This window comes from Aphanomyces astaci (genome assembly GCF_000520075.1).
Source record: "Aphanomyces astaci strain APO3 unplaced genomic scaffold supercont1.71, whole genome shotgun sequence".
In the NCBI taxonomy this organism is placed as follows: Eukaryota; Oomycota; class Saprolegniomycetes; order Saprolegniales; family Verrucalvaceae; genus Aphanomyces; species Aphanomyces astaci.
Window position 1 is genome coordinate 255,978 of NW_009798334.1, and position 14,822 is coordinate 270,799.

The 14,822-nt window shown below is 49.2% G+C and overlaps 4 protein-coding genes across 5 annotated transcripts; 2 read left to right on the plus strand and 2 right to left on the minus strand.

The window, feature by feature from the left end:
- Positions 1-280: 280 nt before the first annotated feature.
- H257_15564 (hypothetical protein) lies at positions 281-3,101 on the plus strand. Its single transcript, XM_009843715.1, has 6 exons — positions 281-994; positions 1,083-1,310; positions 1,889-2,042; positions 2,103-2,157; positions 2,276-2,430; positions 2,780-3,101. Exons 1-6 carry the CDS (start codon positions 333-335, stop codon positions 2,963-2,965), a joined length of 1,440 nt encoding a protein of 479 aa, XP_009842017.1. The 5' UTR covers positions 281-332; the 3' UTR covers positions 2,966-3,101.
- Positions 3,102-3,229: 128 nt separating this feature from the next.
- H257_15565 (hypothetical protein) lies at positions 3,230-4,195 on the plus strand (the record flags this gene model as incomplete). The annotated part of the gene is made up of 2 exons (XM_009843716.1): positions 3,230-3,517; positions 3,599-4,195. 2 exons carry the CDS (start codon positions 3,230-3,232, stop codon positions 4,151-4,153), a joined length of 843 nt encoding a protein of 280 aa, XP_009842018.1. The 3' UTR covers positions 4,154-4,195.
- A 1,790-nt stretch (positions 4,196-5,985) lies between these two features.
- On the minus strand, positions 5,986-7,734 carry H257_15566. 2 transcript variants are annotated; one of them, XM_009843717.1, is made up of 5 exons: positions 7,246-7,734; positions 7,043-7,187; positions 6,733-6,964; positions 6,401-6,545; positions 5,986-6,334 (listed from the first exon to the last, which is right to left on the minus strand). In XM_009843717.1, the coding sequence occupies exons 1-5, from the start codon at positions 7,721-7,723 to the stop codon at positions 6,102-6,104; spliced, it is 1,233 nt and encodes a 410-aa protein (XP_009842019.1). In that variant the 5' UTR covers positions 7,724-7,734; the 3' UTR covers positions 5,986-6,101. The 2 variants fall into 2 exon arrangements, with proteins under 2 accessions (XP_009842019.1, XP_009842020.1); XM_009843718.1 differs by having other exon boundaries at positions 6,401-6,964.
- A 580-nt stretch (positions 7,735-8,314) lies between these two features.
- On the minus strand, positions 8,315-11,490 carry H257_15567 (hypothetical protein). Its single transcript, XM_009843719.1, has 7 exons — positions 11,194-11,490; positions 11,062-11,149; positions 10,234-11,005; positions 9,797-10,108; positions 9,512-9,638; positions 9,126-9,257; positions 8,315-9,036 (listed from the first exon to the last, which is right to left on the minus strand). Exons 1-7 carry the CDS (start codon positions 11,352-11,354, stop codon positions 8,445-8,447), a joined length of 2,184 nt encoding a protein of 727 aa, XP_009842021.1. The 5' UTR covers positions 11,355-11,490; the 3' UTR covers positions 8,315-8,444.
- Between the last annotated feature and the right edge of the window lie 3,332 nt (positions 11,491-14,822).

The following is a 14,822-nucleotide window of genomic DNA, read 5'->3' on the forward strand; positions in this document are numbered from 1 at the left end:
CTATGGAGCGTACACTACTTCACGTTCATACCGTGCGGCATGAAACATGACCCTGCGACGTGCGCGGGGGAGAATCTCTCCTTGCCCTCTACCGCAATCAACAAATTAGTTGCAACCTTTGTCCCAGGCGTATCAGCTATGCGTTAAATATGATTAGACGGTGTTTTTATGCCTCTGTCGGCAAGAGTGCTGGTAATTCTCCTTAAAACGCATTTATCACGCGACGTTAAATGGTTTAAACGTGAATACCCCAGCCCGGTATGTCCCATTGTTGCACCCACTTATTCTGAGTGTCGACGGCGCACGAACAACCTTTCTACTGGTATTCCATCATGAGCCTGCCCGCCATTGAACTCGCCGAGCGGTCTGCGTGGACGGCGCTGCATGCCCTCCTGCTCGAATACCCCTCCAGCGCCGAAGAGTGCGACGACTACGGGATGCTGCCGCTTCACTGGTCATGCACGGACCCGTCTGTCACGGCCGCGGTCGTCCAGACGCTCCTAGATTTGCATCCAACCGGAGCTCAAACCAAGAACACAGCGGGCCTGTTGCCACTCCACATCGCCGTGAAAGCCGAGATCGACGTTCCTATCGTCGACATGATCCTTCAGGCATACCCAGCGGCCTTGAACGTGCGCACTCCCCACGGCGACACGCCCGGCGACCTCGCGCGCAAACTGGCGAGTTCGCCCGAGCTCTGCGACGTCCTCCACATCAACTACGACGCCCCGTGCCGCATCTCAATGGAGTCTGTCGTGTCCAAATCTCGCTCGAGCAGTTGCAGCTTTGGCGAGTCCCAATATGGAGGCAGCACGATGTCCAACGTGCACTTGCCTCCCCGGTGGCAGCACGAGAAAGCATGCCATGTGTGCCAAGCCAAGTTCGGTCCGTTTCGGTCCCGCCATCATTGCCGCGGCTGCGGCGTATCCGTGTGCAACGCGCACTCTCGCGGTCGCATGGCGCTGCCCAACCTCGGCCTGCAGTCGCTGCAGCGGTACGTACGTGGTTGGTTCCACTTGAACAAAGCATGCTACTACAGTACCCCCCCCATCCATCAGACGCTCACGCGTGGACATGTCTAGTGTGTGCGCGGCGTGCTACGAAGAGTTCAACCCGGACGGACCCGGAGTCGGCTCTCTCACGCTCACGTCGAGCCGAAATGTCCGCCGCATTCGATCGCAGACCGAGGACTTCCTCAAATCTTCCTCATCTAGCAGTCGAAGCATCTTGGCACACAAGGCCGCGTTCTTGCTGCAGCATCCTAGGCAACCCGAGGCCGACCGCGCATCCGACGCCACCCGCCCGTCGAGGTACTAGCTTTTCACTAGAACGGTCTATTGTTTGGGAGCAAGTTGCTAATGTGGACCAATCATGTGTGGCACCAGTGAGACAGATGTACGGAATGCCTAGGGGGACGGACATCCACTTGTCACATCCCCTTGTCACATATATGCATTTTGTGTATTTGGTACATTTGCTTGGTACTTCATCGATATATATATATATATATATATTCGTGCATGCTGGATAATTGTATAGTCGGGTATTATATAAGTGTCTTCTTGCATGTGTTGGTGGTTTGGTTTTTGAGTTTCATTGGTTGCTTGGACATTTGGAGACGAAAATGAAAGTTCATTTATTATTGTAAATATTCGAACTAAACTTCCACCATTCGCGTGGTTATCATATGGAATAATCACGCTGAAGATCGGATTGGTTGAATATACTGGTCCTTTCTGTAAAACGAGCCAATCAAATCCACTCAAAATTGGATTAGCCAATCATCGCTTCGATTCTTCGTGATTCGATGGGGTCTGGACATTTGTATCGAATCATCCACAATATCATATTTGTTTGGTTTAAATAGCTTTGATGGGTTGAATCATAGAACGTCGTCCGAGTCGTCGCACGACATTGACTTGTTGACGGAATCGATCCACACGTTGAACCGTACCAAGGCGATGTTGCAGGAGCAGTTGCTAGCAACGCATATCGAAGGCCAGCAACGTTCCCAGCAACAACACACTGAATATTGGCCGCAGGTACTCTTCGCTGGGGCTGCCACGTCATGGCTTGTTCACCATGAAATGATATGAATGTAGGCCCAGCATGCCTCTGGCACCGTAGTGGACGTTGCGCAAACCCAACATTTGCTTGGTACTGCATCGATTCATATATATATACATTCGTGCATGCTGGATAATTGTATATATGTCGACGTATTCGTTCACTTAAAAAGTGTATATTTGGAGCTAAATGAAGGATCAACATATAGGGGTAGCGCTGGCCGATAAAGGAAGCACGGCGGCAGCGATAGACGCGCTGCGCAAGAGTTTGGCGAACCAGCCCACGGCCGGGGCCTGGTATGATTTGGGGAGGTTGCTACATGCGATAGAGAACGAAGACGCTGCCGAAGATGCGTTGAGAAAGGTTAGTATGGTATTTTGTTTGGACGATATATTGGGCATGATTTCACACTTGAGAGTCAGAGCTTTCGAATCTATTTGATCGTATTTAAGCTTGTACACACTATACTATACAAAGATTAGTATATATGTGGTTTTGCCCAATGCGGACGGGTCAAACGTTTGGATTGGCAGAATATATTCGAGATGACGTGATTTGATTGGCCCAGGAGGTTCTTGAATCGATTCTCCAAACACATTGGATGATTCTGCTGAAAGCTCCAGTTTCGAATCGATTTGACATATATATATATAGTATTTTTGAGGGCCAACTAACTTTTGCGGTGGATTGATGATGTTAACGTTATTTCTAGGCGTTGGCGATGAGTTTGGACGAGTCGAAGCAAAAGATATTGACAATGCTTGGCAAGGTCCTGTACGCAAAAGGTGACTCGAGCGCGGCGCTAGATGTGTTTCAGCAAGCCCTGGGGGACTTTTCCCATGCGGCGGACGAAAGCAGCGACGAGGAGGCCGTGGGATCTGCGACAGCGGAATTCTAATTCCCTTTCCCAACCCCCCCTTTCTTTGACTTTGCATCTGTACTGTATCGCATATACTAGTACACCGGATGATGGTTTCACCGTGCAACGCTGCACCTTGCAATGTGAATTCATCAACACATAAAAGTTAAGCTAGGACACACTATACTATAGAATGTTCAATGTATAGGATTTCTCTACAGTAGTACCTCGAAGTAGTACAGTATGTATGGCAGGGCATATCCGGTTTATGGTTCCACGATTCCGGATAAATAATTCCATCATATGACGGGGCGGTTTGTTGATGCGCACTGCCATTTGCAGGACCCGCGGCTGCGGACGTCTCTTCCAGAGGTCTTGCGCCGCGCGTCCGAGCATGGCTTGACCCACATATGCACGTGTTCATGCAATGAAGATGAATGGAACAACTTCCCATCCCTCGTCCAGGACATAGCGTCGCCGACACCTAAGATCGTCCCGGCATTTGGGTTGCATCCGTGGTACGCCGGCGATGCATCGCCATCGTATTTGGACTCCCTCCGAACCACACTCCAACGATACCCCTCTGCACTGGTATACCTACATGGAGTAGCTATCTACGTCGAGAAACGCTTCACTTTGTGGCGACCTCGTTCTGACCAACTTGTCATGCAGGTGGGCGAAATCGGGTTATGCAAGTCACGGCGCGGCAAACAAGTCCCACTCCATGTCCAAGAGCAGCGATGCCGCGAACAACTAGAACTATCCGAACAACTCGGACGTCCTGTGGTCCTTCATTGCGTGGCAGCGCACGGGAAGCTCTTCGACCTGCTGGCCGCCGCCCCATCGTTGCCGCATGCCATTTTACATGCCTACTCCGGGTCTGCGGACATGGTCAAAGCATTCACGAAGCTGCCTTTCCCCGTTTACGTGTCCTTCACAGCCAGACAATGTGTAGACATGGTGCAGTCTGATAAACTCCGCTCCACATTTGCCGCCGTGCCATCGAGTCGGCTGCTTCTCGAGACCGACGCCCCAGACCAACGGCCATCGGTGCTTGGCTCATCCGCCATGGCTGTGTTGCTGGATCTTGAACTGAACGACCCCGTGGCCGTGAAAATGGCCGTGGAAGTCGTGGCGGAATCCACCGGGAAGTCCGCCGATGTGGTTGCAGCTCAAGTGTATGCCAACGCTATCGACGCATTTTGGGTTGAGAATACCGGTATATAACAATATTAACCGAAATATAGGATAATATTTATTCAGTTACCATGTTGTTCTATGACTCGCGAAACACGCAGTCGTCGATACTGCCCTCTCCAGCGCGGTACATAGATTGCTGGGTGATTGAAATAGGTTCTGCCATTGAACATCATTGTGAAAGTGTAAGGACAATATGGGTGTAAATGCGAGCTTCCTGTAGTACGGAAAGTAACTAAGTGAACTTACTATTGCGAAGTGTTTTCCCTGCCAAAAGTTAAAGTCCATATGTACACATTTAGAACAGAGCAATCGAATACAAAGTCGACTTGCACCAAAACTCGTCTCCTTCGTTCATCCTCGCTTATGTCACCGAGGAGGGCTACGTGCAGCCTTTTGGGGGCTGAATGCGGCTGCCTTCATTGGCTCACCATTTCCCGATTGCACTTGAGTGTTGATGCATCGATCTCCACAGTCGAGCCATGAACAGCATTCCCCAGCACGTCCAATACGTACGCCTCCACAGCCAGTCAATTTTGTCTAGCGGCACCCATCAACGCCATTTTGAGGCGGTTGATCCAGTTTTGGATAATGGATGTGAAGAAAAATATCACACTTCCAAATGCCCATTTCCACAACTAAACGCAAAGCCCCCGTTGGTTGTAGTACATTCACTGTTGTGAGCATGGGGATAGCGAACAATGTCAAGGTGGCCATATCGTGCCTCTAGCTGCATTGCCCTAGCTGCGCATCTGTGTAACAGTGAGTGAACGACAACGTCTATATTGCAACATGCCCTCAGAGGTAGAAGGTGGTTTCGAGTAATTAATATAGCAAACGTACCACACCGGAAACTTTACAGAACGAGGCAAGCAATGCACAGCCACAGGCAGTACCGAATCTTTTCTAAAATAGATTCCAACGACGCCACCATATCATCTTCCATCGTACTCGCCAAGTGCACTTTCGTATCGCCCCCAAGTCGGTGGGAGACAAGAAATTGCACAATGTTTCTAACCGTTATGAGCTGCTACTCCAGCACAGTGACTGTACGACCGACACGATGGATGAAGGCGTTCGCTATGGCCATCTGGAGGTTGTCCAATGGTTAAAAACCCATCGGACCGAAGGTTGTACGCTTTGGGCAATGCACCACGCAGCCATGAATGCAGGGGACATTTGAAGGTTGTGAAGTCGCTTCATGCAAATAGTGACGAAGGGTGCTCCAACTTGGCGCTGGAATGGATGGCCAAGAACGCTGGCCATTTGAACGTTGTGAAATATCTTGTCACATGACTGGGGGGAATGTTGAAGTGGTGTTTCCTTACTCCAAATTGCTATTGTAATGACGTTACATTAATGCAGTTCTCAAGACTTGGAATGATTTCGAAATTTGTGTTAGTGGAAACTGAACTAACAACTGTGAACGAGTGAAAATGTCCATAACGTTAGGCTACAAACAGTGTAGTTTTCGTATACTTTATGCGAAGCGAGTGAAACACGACAATAAAACGGTGGCGTTCCTGAGGCCATTTGGACAAGTCTTCGACTGCTGGAAATACGATTGAAGTGTGTGGTAGAGCACGTCCAGGTACTAGCCAGAGATGCTAAGTAACCTTCAGGCATTTACCGGATCCTTCAACTTGTGTTTTCGTCATATGTAGCCGTTCAGCGTTGCAATCAATCCTTTGAATGGAAACGAAAGCCGATTTGATTCATCTCATCCTTGACTAGAATGTTGAAGTCCCAACTAAAAAGCCTCTCGCACTGGTTGTTTTGCAAGTGGGAGACCAAGGTCATTATTACCGCTAAGTAACAGTAGTATATCGACGCTGGGTAACAAACACTGAGGCTACACTAAACGGATCGGTAGTCGAATGTTATGTATATAATACTTTCTATGGGAGGACATATAGAAAATGGAGCAGGAGGTTTTAAGACGGCATCTTTCGTGTACTTCAAGCGTGACGAGGTTGAGCTATTCCTTGCCATAGGTGGTTCCGTACGTGGCATTCACAAACGCCGTAGACAGCGCCACGTCCAAGCTGGCAACGATGGCTTTGCTTTGAAACCGATAAATTTCTACCCGCACGCGGCCGATTTGGGGCGTGTCGACCGCCAGTTGCACCGCTTCGAACGACTTGGCTACGTCCATGTCGAGCGCGTCCTGGCGTTTGGGGCTGGGTGTGTACGCCACGCATTGCGACGTCGCTACGATAGAGACTCAGATAATCGCGATAACGTCAAGATGATGGTATTTCACGATGACATACATACCCCAACGACACGTGCGTTCAAAGTCCCACACGGCCACGTCCACAACAATGCAGTTGGTGGCCGTCGTAGTAAACGCAAGCGTTCGAATCGACAAGTTGCCGCTGCTGCCTTCATTCAACACGCGACTTCGGTCCCGCAATGCTCCCTGAATGCTCAGCACACAATCTCGTTGTTAGTAGAATTCTTGTTCTGTTTTGCATTTGCCAACAACATGGATGTGTCGTGCTGGAATTGCATGGTACCACAGAAAAATGTAGCATCACTCAATCCACCGTGGCTTGCGAGGTGGTTTAATAACTATCGAGAAAATGCGACGAAGGACTACACGATACCTGTGGAACCAAGAGCGACGCAACGGTTTCTGTGGCCCCAATGGGCAAATCTGACGAAAAGTCCACGAGGTACCCTTCATAATCCCACACGACTTGGTCAAACGAGCGCAGGGACACGGCCACGGTGTATCCATGCAAGCCAAAACACGGATCAATGTCATCTTGAAGCGTCGTCACCACCCGAGAAAGCAGCGCCGACGCGACAAGAGGAATTGAGTGAATTGCATATAGACTACACGTAAATATGTAGTCAAGCAGCAGTCAGAGTCAACTGAATTGTGTACTTAGCGGTAAGTATGTACATACATACCTATGCACTTGAAGTCCATCTTTCCACACCACCGCCACGAGGCTGGGCCAGCAGCTGCGGCTACCGCCTGCTACCGCGTCGTAGTGGGTGTACTGATACACACACAACGCGGTGCCGTCCGTGGTTGTGTCCACGAGCCGCCATCCTACTCGCATATCATGGTCAAATAAGTCTGCAGTGTTTGTTTTTAATTGTTATAGTACCCGAGAACTTGAGTGTCATCCTCGAGGTCACTTCGGTGGATGGATTCACGCGCCTCGAATGTGCTGCAGACTCGAACGACACGACTTGTCGCAACGATCCAGTAATATCTTCCAGCGGCATCGTGTACGTGGTCAGTGCCAGAAATAGGCTTGCGGGATGGTTGTTCCTAGTTTGGTCGGTAGTGCACCACGTCACTGTAGAGCCAAGGGCGTGCACTGTTTGGACGACATCCAAGGCCAGGAACGCCTGACGAAACACATGGAGCACGGCGCGGTCGGCCGCTCGGTTGATCTTTAGGTTGAGTGCGTCTCGCTTGGTTGCGGTCGTCTTCACGACAGTCGACGTCGGCTTTGGCTTTGATATCGCAACGTGGTTGTTGTTGTTAATTGAAGATACCCCATGGGCGCAGGTTACAGGTAGCTTTCGTGTACTTGTCGACCGGACTTTGGCCGGTTGTCCGGAGGTTACGCGCTTCATCTCGCCCGCCGTTTCACAAGTGAGTGCAGTACCGATTTCGAATTGGAGTTTTTTACACTTTTGTGCATCTGAAACAATATTGCAACTCCTTCAAATAACAATGGTACAAAAACCGAGCACAGGGTTGGATGTCATGATGTACCTGTGTCAATTGGTACATAATATTTATATACATAATACTTACATATATAATACTGATATATATAATACTTATATATATAATACTTATATATATATATATATATGTAACCGTGGGGACGGATGGTCTAGGTACAGCCGAGACATGCTGATCCAGCTCGTGTTGGGCACGGACATGGCCAAGCACTCGTCCGATATTCAAGCGCATGAGGAATACAAAGGAACCAGTTTGTCACAATGGTGTTACATGCCAACGACTTGAAAATGTGCCCCCTCCGTCGTATTCACGAGCGTGACTTGTTTAACTGTAGTTCATGCAACAGACCACGCATCTTTCCATTTCGAGTCTTCCTTGCTGAAACTCCAAATATGTATACCATCATATGTCGTGCTGACATTCAAATGTCGACTCGTTCGTTTTATTCCGCGCTCACTTTAACTTTAGAGAAGTACTGCACGTTTAGCTTCTTATAGATTGGTACATTCGAGTGCTCTGTAAATAGCTTATTGCATCCTGTATACGTGCTACTACTTCTATTCAATCCTCCTACGATGTTCTTCTATTCACACACGTTTCTGCCCCCTACGGCGTCGTGGCCGTCGTAGGTCCCCCTTCCCCCCCCCCTTTGTTGGTTTCTTTGGTTTCTTTCACCACGAGCTCCAACTTGTGCGACCCGCCGCCGTCCGAGTCGGTTTGCGACACGGGCGCCCGTGTCCCGCCGTCCCCTTCCCGCACCATTGACAGCCCCCGAGACGACCCCCCCGACGTCTTGTGTGACAGCAGGCCGGACGCCACGTTCGCATCCTGCTGCAGGTCCTTGACTACACCCTTGATCTGCGAGTGCTTGAAGTTGTCTTCCCGCTGGTTCCACCACTCGCGGTTGTCCAGAAGTGTCGAGTACCCGTCTGCCTGCACCTGGTCCGAGATGTTGCTCCACACGTGAAACAACGGGCTCACGACAAAGTCGGCGAACCCGAGCTGCATCTTCTTCAGAGCTAAGGTCGTGCGGTCCATAAAGGGCGACACGACCAGCCCTAGCGTCTTCTCCTTGTCCCCCTGGCCGAAAAACTCGTCCACAACTCGATCGGTCCACCGCAGCATCGTCATGCGTGTCTTGGCCGGGTTCGACACATCCGACGTATGGATGATCATCTTCATGAGCATTTTCTTGTCGCTGTACGAGCCCCATTAGCACGGTCACAATAATCATGACAATCAAATGTCAATTGTCCAATAGAGAGTTGCTCGTATGTTTGTATGTACCCGAGAGTTTTGATCTCCATGCGTTCGTCCAGCGATTGCGGCATGATATTGGCCTTGAACAACGCCACGTCTTCAAAGTGCTTGGCCATGTCCGTGCCCAACACGAGCTGGATCAGCATGTCTCGGCTGTACCTAGACCATCCGTCCCCACGGTTACATATATATATATAAGTATTATATATATAAGTATTATATATGTAAGTATTATGTATATAAATATTATGTATAAAAGTATTATGTATAAAAGTATTATATATAAAATTATTATACATAAAAATATTGTATATAAATGTTATATATACATGTATAGACAAACAAAAGCAGCCACACAACACTGCATACGAGGTGGTGCTCGCAAATGAACATTGCGAGATGAAGTGTCGTACTTGTAATCGTCGAGATTGAGCTTGGCAAACAGCATGCAGCCGGCACTCTTCATGGTCAAAAACGCTTGCGCGACATGAAAGTTTTCCAGCACCGCTGTGTCATTGTAGCGAATCGCCAACTCGGACCCTACAAATATAATCAACTATCAACCACTACAATAATTCCTGTGGGTGGACGATCGTTATCCTCATATACAAACTAATTGGTAGTAGTCATGTTATTAGTTGATGCGTCACAGTCACCATAAGAAATATCATTTCAATAGAAGCTATCACCATCCGTACCCGAGGCAATATGAAACCCGTTGTTGAACCCGTCGTGTTTGTAGTCGTGTATGCACGCAGCCAACAGCACGAGCGTTCGATCCAGCGGCCGCAAGAAGGGCGAGATGGTATTTCGCGTGGAAAAGTAGTTGGATGTTTGCATCACGTCCGCTGCGTGCATGGCGTTGTGGTACGGGTTCACCATGATATACCCTTGCTGGATCTCGATGAGAAACACCGCAAGTGTGTGCGCGTCTAAGAGCAAATGCTCCTCTACCAAATCCCGCAGCAAAAAGTACCCCATATGTGTCAACGCATTGCCTTTGGTCACCTCTATAGTCAGTCATCCAGTTGATCAGAAATCCTATGTCGGGGGTTCGGGATTTCGGAGTTTCGGGGTTCCGGGGTTCGGGGTTATGGAAAATGTATATGGAAGGAAATCATTTCATGTACAGTACCTTGGAGGCGAAACACATCAAAGTCCCAGTCGGCCACTGTGGTCATGAGGTCGTTAAAGTGACTTCGGGCTGACTCGGTGAGGGGAAATAGCTCGTCGGTGATGCCCGAGTTTTCTTTCCGGAGGCTGCCGATGCCGCCTCCTCCCGGGCGTCCGGCCTTGCCGTCGTCACCGCCCCCGACGTCCGTGGCGGCTGGCGACGGCGTTACAGCGGACGCGTCGTTCTTTCGGAGGAGCCCGTCTCGGAGCCAGTCTTGCGTGTCTTTATCGATGTTTTGACCATTCAGCATGTGCTCTCCGGCGTCGTACAATTTGTTGTTCTTGATGCAGTAGATAGCATAGTCGATCTCGTTTTGCACGCTCGGTTTGATCGACGGTTGGTACCGTAGCTCATACAACGTCCCGAGCACGGTTTCGATGGGGGTTTGGAGGGTGCTGCCGCGATGCGCGTGCTTGAGGGCTGCGGACCGCTGCTTGATGCGCTCGAAGACGACGACGATGCGGAAGATGCGAAGGATCGGGCGCATGCGGAGCAGCGTCGCGAGGGCGGCTCCCGTGCCGTTGGCCGACGTGAAGCTCCACAGACTTAGGACCAACGTCCCGACCACGACCACTGCGTCAAAGCAGTTCCAGAAACTCAAGAGCATGACAAACCCAAACCCAAAGAGCCGCAAGAGTAATTCCACTGTCAGCACTGAGCTCACGACGAGGTCCACCAAGTCAAACTCGTCTTGATATACCTTGAGCTGCGACTCGAACGTCATTTGCACTAGCTACATGGGGGTAGGTGGGTTATATCAGTCGAATCCAAGACACAAAACGCGGGTACCACAAAGATGCCGTAGCAAATGACAATTGATATGAAAAACAGCTCGACTTTGATGTGTGTGACGAACGCCCCCACGGCATTCCGAGGCCTAGGAATGGATATGAAACATATGCAAAATGCCAGTGGACGTACTGGTCCAGAGCTTTGGCGGCGCGGTGGCGCTGGCGGAAGTTGCGGCGGGCGTTTGGGGGTAACTCAACGACGCTGCGCCGCGACGGGAGCGAATCCGAGGGTACAACAGACCGCGCCCCGGGTTTCGCGCTTGCGCGGGGAGATTTGACACTGACGTTCATGGACTGGTGGTGGTTGTCCTCGACAAGGTTACACGAGATGCCAGAGGACGACAAATGCTCCGTCGTCGTCGTAGAGGGGTCCCGTGGATGCTATCTCCGCCAGTGCCACCACACGCGAAACCACCATCCACGACGGTATACGAAAGTGCGAATTGTACGAGTAACGGAATCTAAAAATACACTGTCTTGGTGAAACCGACACCACGGATTGTCTACCGTGATATAATAGCATAAGTGCGACATCCGGGGAAAAAGTCATTTGAGGCGACGAATACCGGTCGGTATGCATGCTTGACATTCAAAACATGGAGGGGAGATAGTGTAAATGATATCCGCCCAGCCGATTATAAGTGGTTTGTACCTGATCCCAGTGATAACGTGACACACCAGTAATGTGCCGATTTTTTTCATCCAATTAAATCGTTCGAGCTGTACTATTGGACAAAACAGAACCAGTCATGCCATAATCTTGTAAAAGTTTTAATCGGGGAAATATGATTATATTTAAAAGGTTTTCGAGTTTGAATTGACAACCCCGCCTCGAACGCGTGTCATCGGTGACGGCGTACCGTACACCACCCCGATACTGTAGGCTTAATGTGAATCGTGCCGACGTACAAACATGACCGCTTTGAGGAGGCTGTAGATGAACACAGGGATAGGATGTATGTGTTGTCTGGTTTTCGTTCGGCATTATCCCACCACTCGCCTACGTTATCATCGGTCATCTATTTACTATACGTATACGTCCTACGTACCGCTCATCTACGTTTGGTGCCAACCATGCCATTCATCCATGAAGCGAAATTGGAAATTTACAGTGTTACCAGTTTTTTTTAGCATACTAGGGAGATTTCGAAGATGACTTCACTCTTTCTTTTTCCGTAAAAATTGAAAACATTTTATCTCTATCCGTAGACTAGATGGAACCAAAATCGTGGACTTCGTGGATGATCGGCCAGGTCATGGTGGAAGTGGTGGTCCCATGGGTCATTCGCCGTTGAAGCGTTGGGGCTAGTAGGGACAGCAGAGGCATACGAAGGAGTGAATTGATTGAAACTCATGTTGTGTTAACGTTAGTTCAGTTGTTCTATGTGTAGGACGTTCGGAAAGGCGTAGCTACGAAGGCAAGGAGTGGCTTGCATCTAAAGTAGCACGCCTCGGCAACTATCACCAAAGCAGCTGCTGCAGAGGAGTGCTATTATACTAGTACTTATCTGGTGCTTCAATGGTATAGTTGATCAGCCACTGGTGCAACTCCGGCCGGATGTACTACTAGGCGCGGCCGACTAAGCTGCGGCGTGGAGGCCGCCTAAGTTGCTTTGCATAGTTCCTACATGTAATGATGCATGGGATTCTACGCCATTATGCATAAAGATGGAGGTTGTCGTTAACTTGTTCGCTCCCACCGCGCCTTTGAATGACCACCACTTCATGTGAGCCATCCTCCATGCTCCATTCGAAGTGCCAACAAAAAAGCAAAATGGACCCGTTTGAGGGATTCTGCTACTACTTAGTAAGTTCCGGAGTTTTCAAGTAAGTTCTAAGTAAGTTCCGGAGTTTTCCTCAACTCTATAAAGATTCAGATGTTATTTTAAGGATAAAGATAAATACTCACCTCTTACTAGGTAGGGGTTAGTGCATCTCAGTGCTAGGCGATAGCTAACCACTGAGATGCAGTTAATACCGGAGATTTTGCATCATATGTACTCACTGGGGGTAGGGCGGAGTCCCAGGTTACTTACTACCTTACCGTTTTTGGGGTCAAATATGCAGTTTTGCCAACCCTGCGACGGTATCTACTGGAAACGGCATATTTTTCTGCAAAATACAAGAGCCAATCATGAACCACAAGCATCATATTTCCACCAATAAAACGCATGTATTTGAGCACAATCACTTCCATTACTTTCCAATACTGACACTTTGCTGGAATGGCTCTCAACGGGCGGGGTGCGAACTTCACCACTGACGAGGACTGCCAGCTTGTTCGATCGTGGTTGAACATATCCCAAGATAAGTCTAAGGGGGGCGGGCAAAAGGCCGAGCAGTTTTGGGCCCGCGTGGAGGCGAGCTATTGCACCTATTGCGATCCGGACTGCCATCGCACAGTACGATCCTTAGCTACCCGGTGGAGCAACAAACTGGAATAATGCAACAAGTTTGTTGGGTGTTCAGCATATATAGTTCAGCATATATAGTCTCGTTTAATGTACGCTCTTGACCCCGGTGTTTGGTGTGGTCCGTTACTCGAGCTTAGGATCTCCCAAGAGTCGTCCATGTCCTCGTCGTCGTCGTTCCATGCCTCGATGGCATTGCACAAGGTTGAGCGCCAAGCCTCCATATCCGGAAATGACAATTATGCGGATTTTATACGTTTTACCATTCATTGGGTTTGCGCAAAAGTAAAATACAGTGGCGGTAAACGTCAAAAACAGTCTGATTATACCGTCGCACCATAATGCAACACCAGCGCTAAAATAGTTGTGTTGTGATCGAATAAAGTCGGACATCTCATCCGACTCAATTCTGATTGGCTTAAATTCGACCTAATTATCTTGCCTTTACTTTTTGCTGCATCATTTGGGGTCACAGTCTGTCAATTCCGACGTCATTGAGCTCCTACATCCACAATTTTGAGAAATACTGTAAGGGGATTGCCCAATATATACAGGTGCCGGGCAATCCATTAAGTACTGTAGGGTGTATATGCGGGAATGAACTTATGTCTCCCGTCTACGTTTTCTAGCCAGGCGTGCAAATGTGACCATGTTCATTTGGGACATACGAAGCTGACGTCCTAGTTCAGTGAAAACCCTGGATGATGGCAAATTGGCCATTATAGTGCCAAATGCAATGCAGCTATAGCCGTGACCGAGGTGTAGGGACGACCCAAATCAGTGTCAATCGTGCTGTTATAAACGTTTTGGAGCTCCTGCACCTCGAACTTCCACTCACACAAGATATTGCCTTGATTCTTGGTCAAGTGACTTGATCTTGTACAGCCTGGTCCTACTGGTGGTGTGGAGCATCCGTCAGAGGGAGGATCTCCCTGGCGGATGCTCCACACCTCCAGTAGTACTAACCAACCACTACTACTACAGCCACACCCACCACCACAGCAATCACTACTGCTCATCCTACGACCACCAGAGCAAGACCAACCACTACTACCACAGCCACACCAACCACCACAGTAATCACTACTGCTCATCCTACGACCACCACACCTCCAGGCTGTACTGAACTGTCGTTGCTAGCTGGCGGGTTGCAGGCAAAACTTCATTATGTTGTTCATCTGCCATGGTCAAAATGCACTCAATGGATACAGGACATTCGGTCCGACTTTCTTCTGTCAGTTTCTCACGTCTGGTTTTGACTTCGCTTTTGTATACAATAAATATTACAACGAACAAGAAAGTTGGACAAACGGTCCGACGATCACTTGGCTCCTGTATATCCTATCCG

Excerpts from the sequence above, each read along its gene's own strand:
- H257_15564 (XM_009843715.1), top strand. The coding sequence starts at position 333 with ATGAGCCTGCCCGCCATTGAACTCGCCGAGCGGTCTGCGTGGACGGCG. Across the intron at positions 1,311-1,888 it reads GACGCCACCCGCCCGTCGAG|AACGTCGTCCGAGTCGTCGC; the intron begins GTACTAGCTTTT and ends GTTGAATCATAG. Across the intron at positions 2,043-2,102 it reads ACACTGAATATTGGCCGCAG|GCCCAGCATGCCTCTGGCAC; the intron begins GTACTCTTCGCT and ends ATATGAATGTAG.
- H257_15566 (XM_009843717.1), bottom strand. The coding sequence starts at position 7,723 with ATGAAGCGCGTAACCTCCGGACAACCGGCCAAAGTCCGGTCGACAAGT. Across the intron at positions 7,188-7,245 it reads GATGACACTCAAGTTCTCGG|GATGGCGGCTCGTGGACACA; the intron begins GTACTATAACAA and ends ATATGCGAGTAG. Across the intron at positions 6,546-6,732 it reads CGTCGCTCTTGGTTCCACAG|GGAGCATTGCGGGACCGAAG; the intron begins GTATCGTGTAGT and ends CTGAGCATTCAG.
- H257_15567 (XM_009843719.1), bottom strand. The coding sequence starts at position 11,354 with ATGAACGTCAGTGTCAAATCTCCCCGCGCAAGCGCGAAACCCGGGGCG. Across the intron at positions 11,150-11,193 it reads GCCGCCAAAGCTCTGGACCA|GCCTCGGAATGCCGTGGGGG; the intron begins GTACGTCCACTG and ends ATCCATTCCTAG. Across the intron at positions 9,639-9,796 it reads CGGGTTTCATATTGCCTCGG|GGTCCGAGTTGGCGATTCGC; the intron begins GTACGGATGGTG and ends TTATATTTGTAG.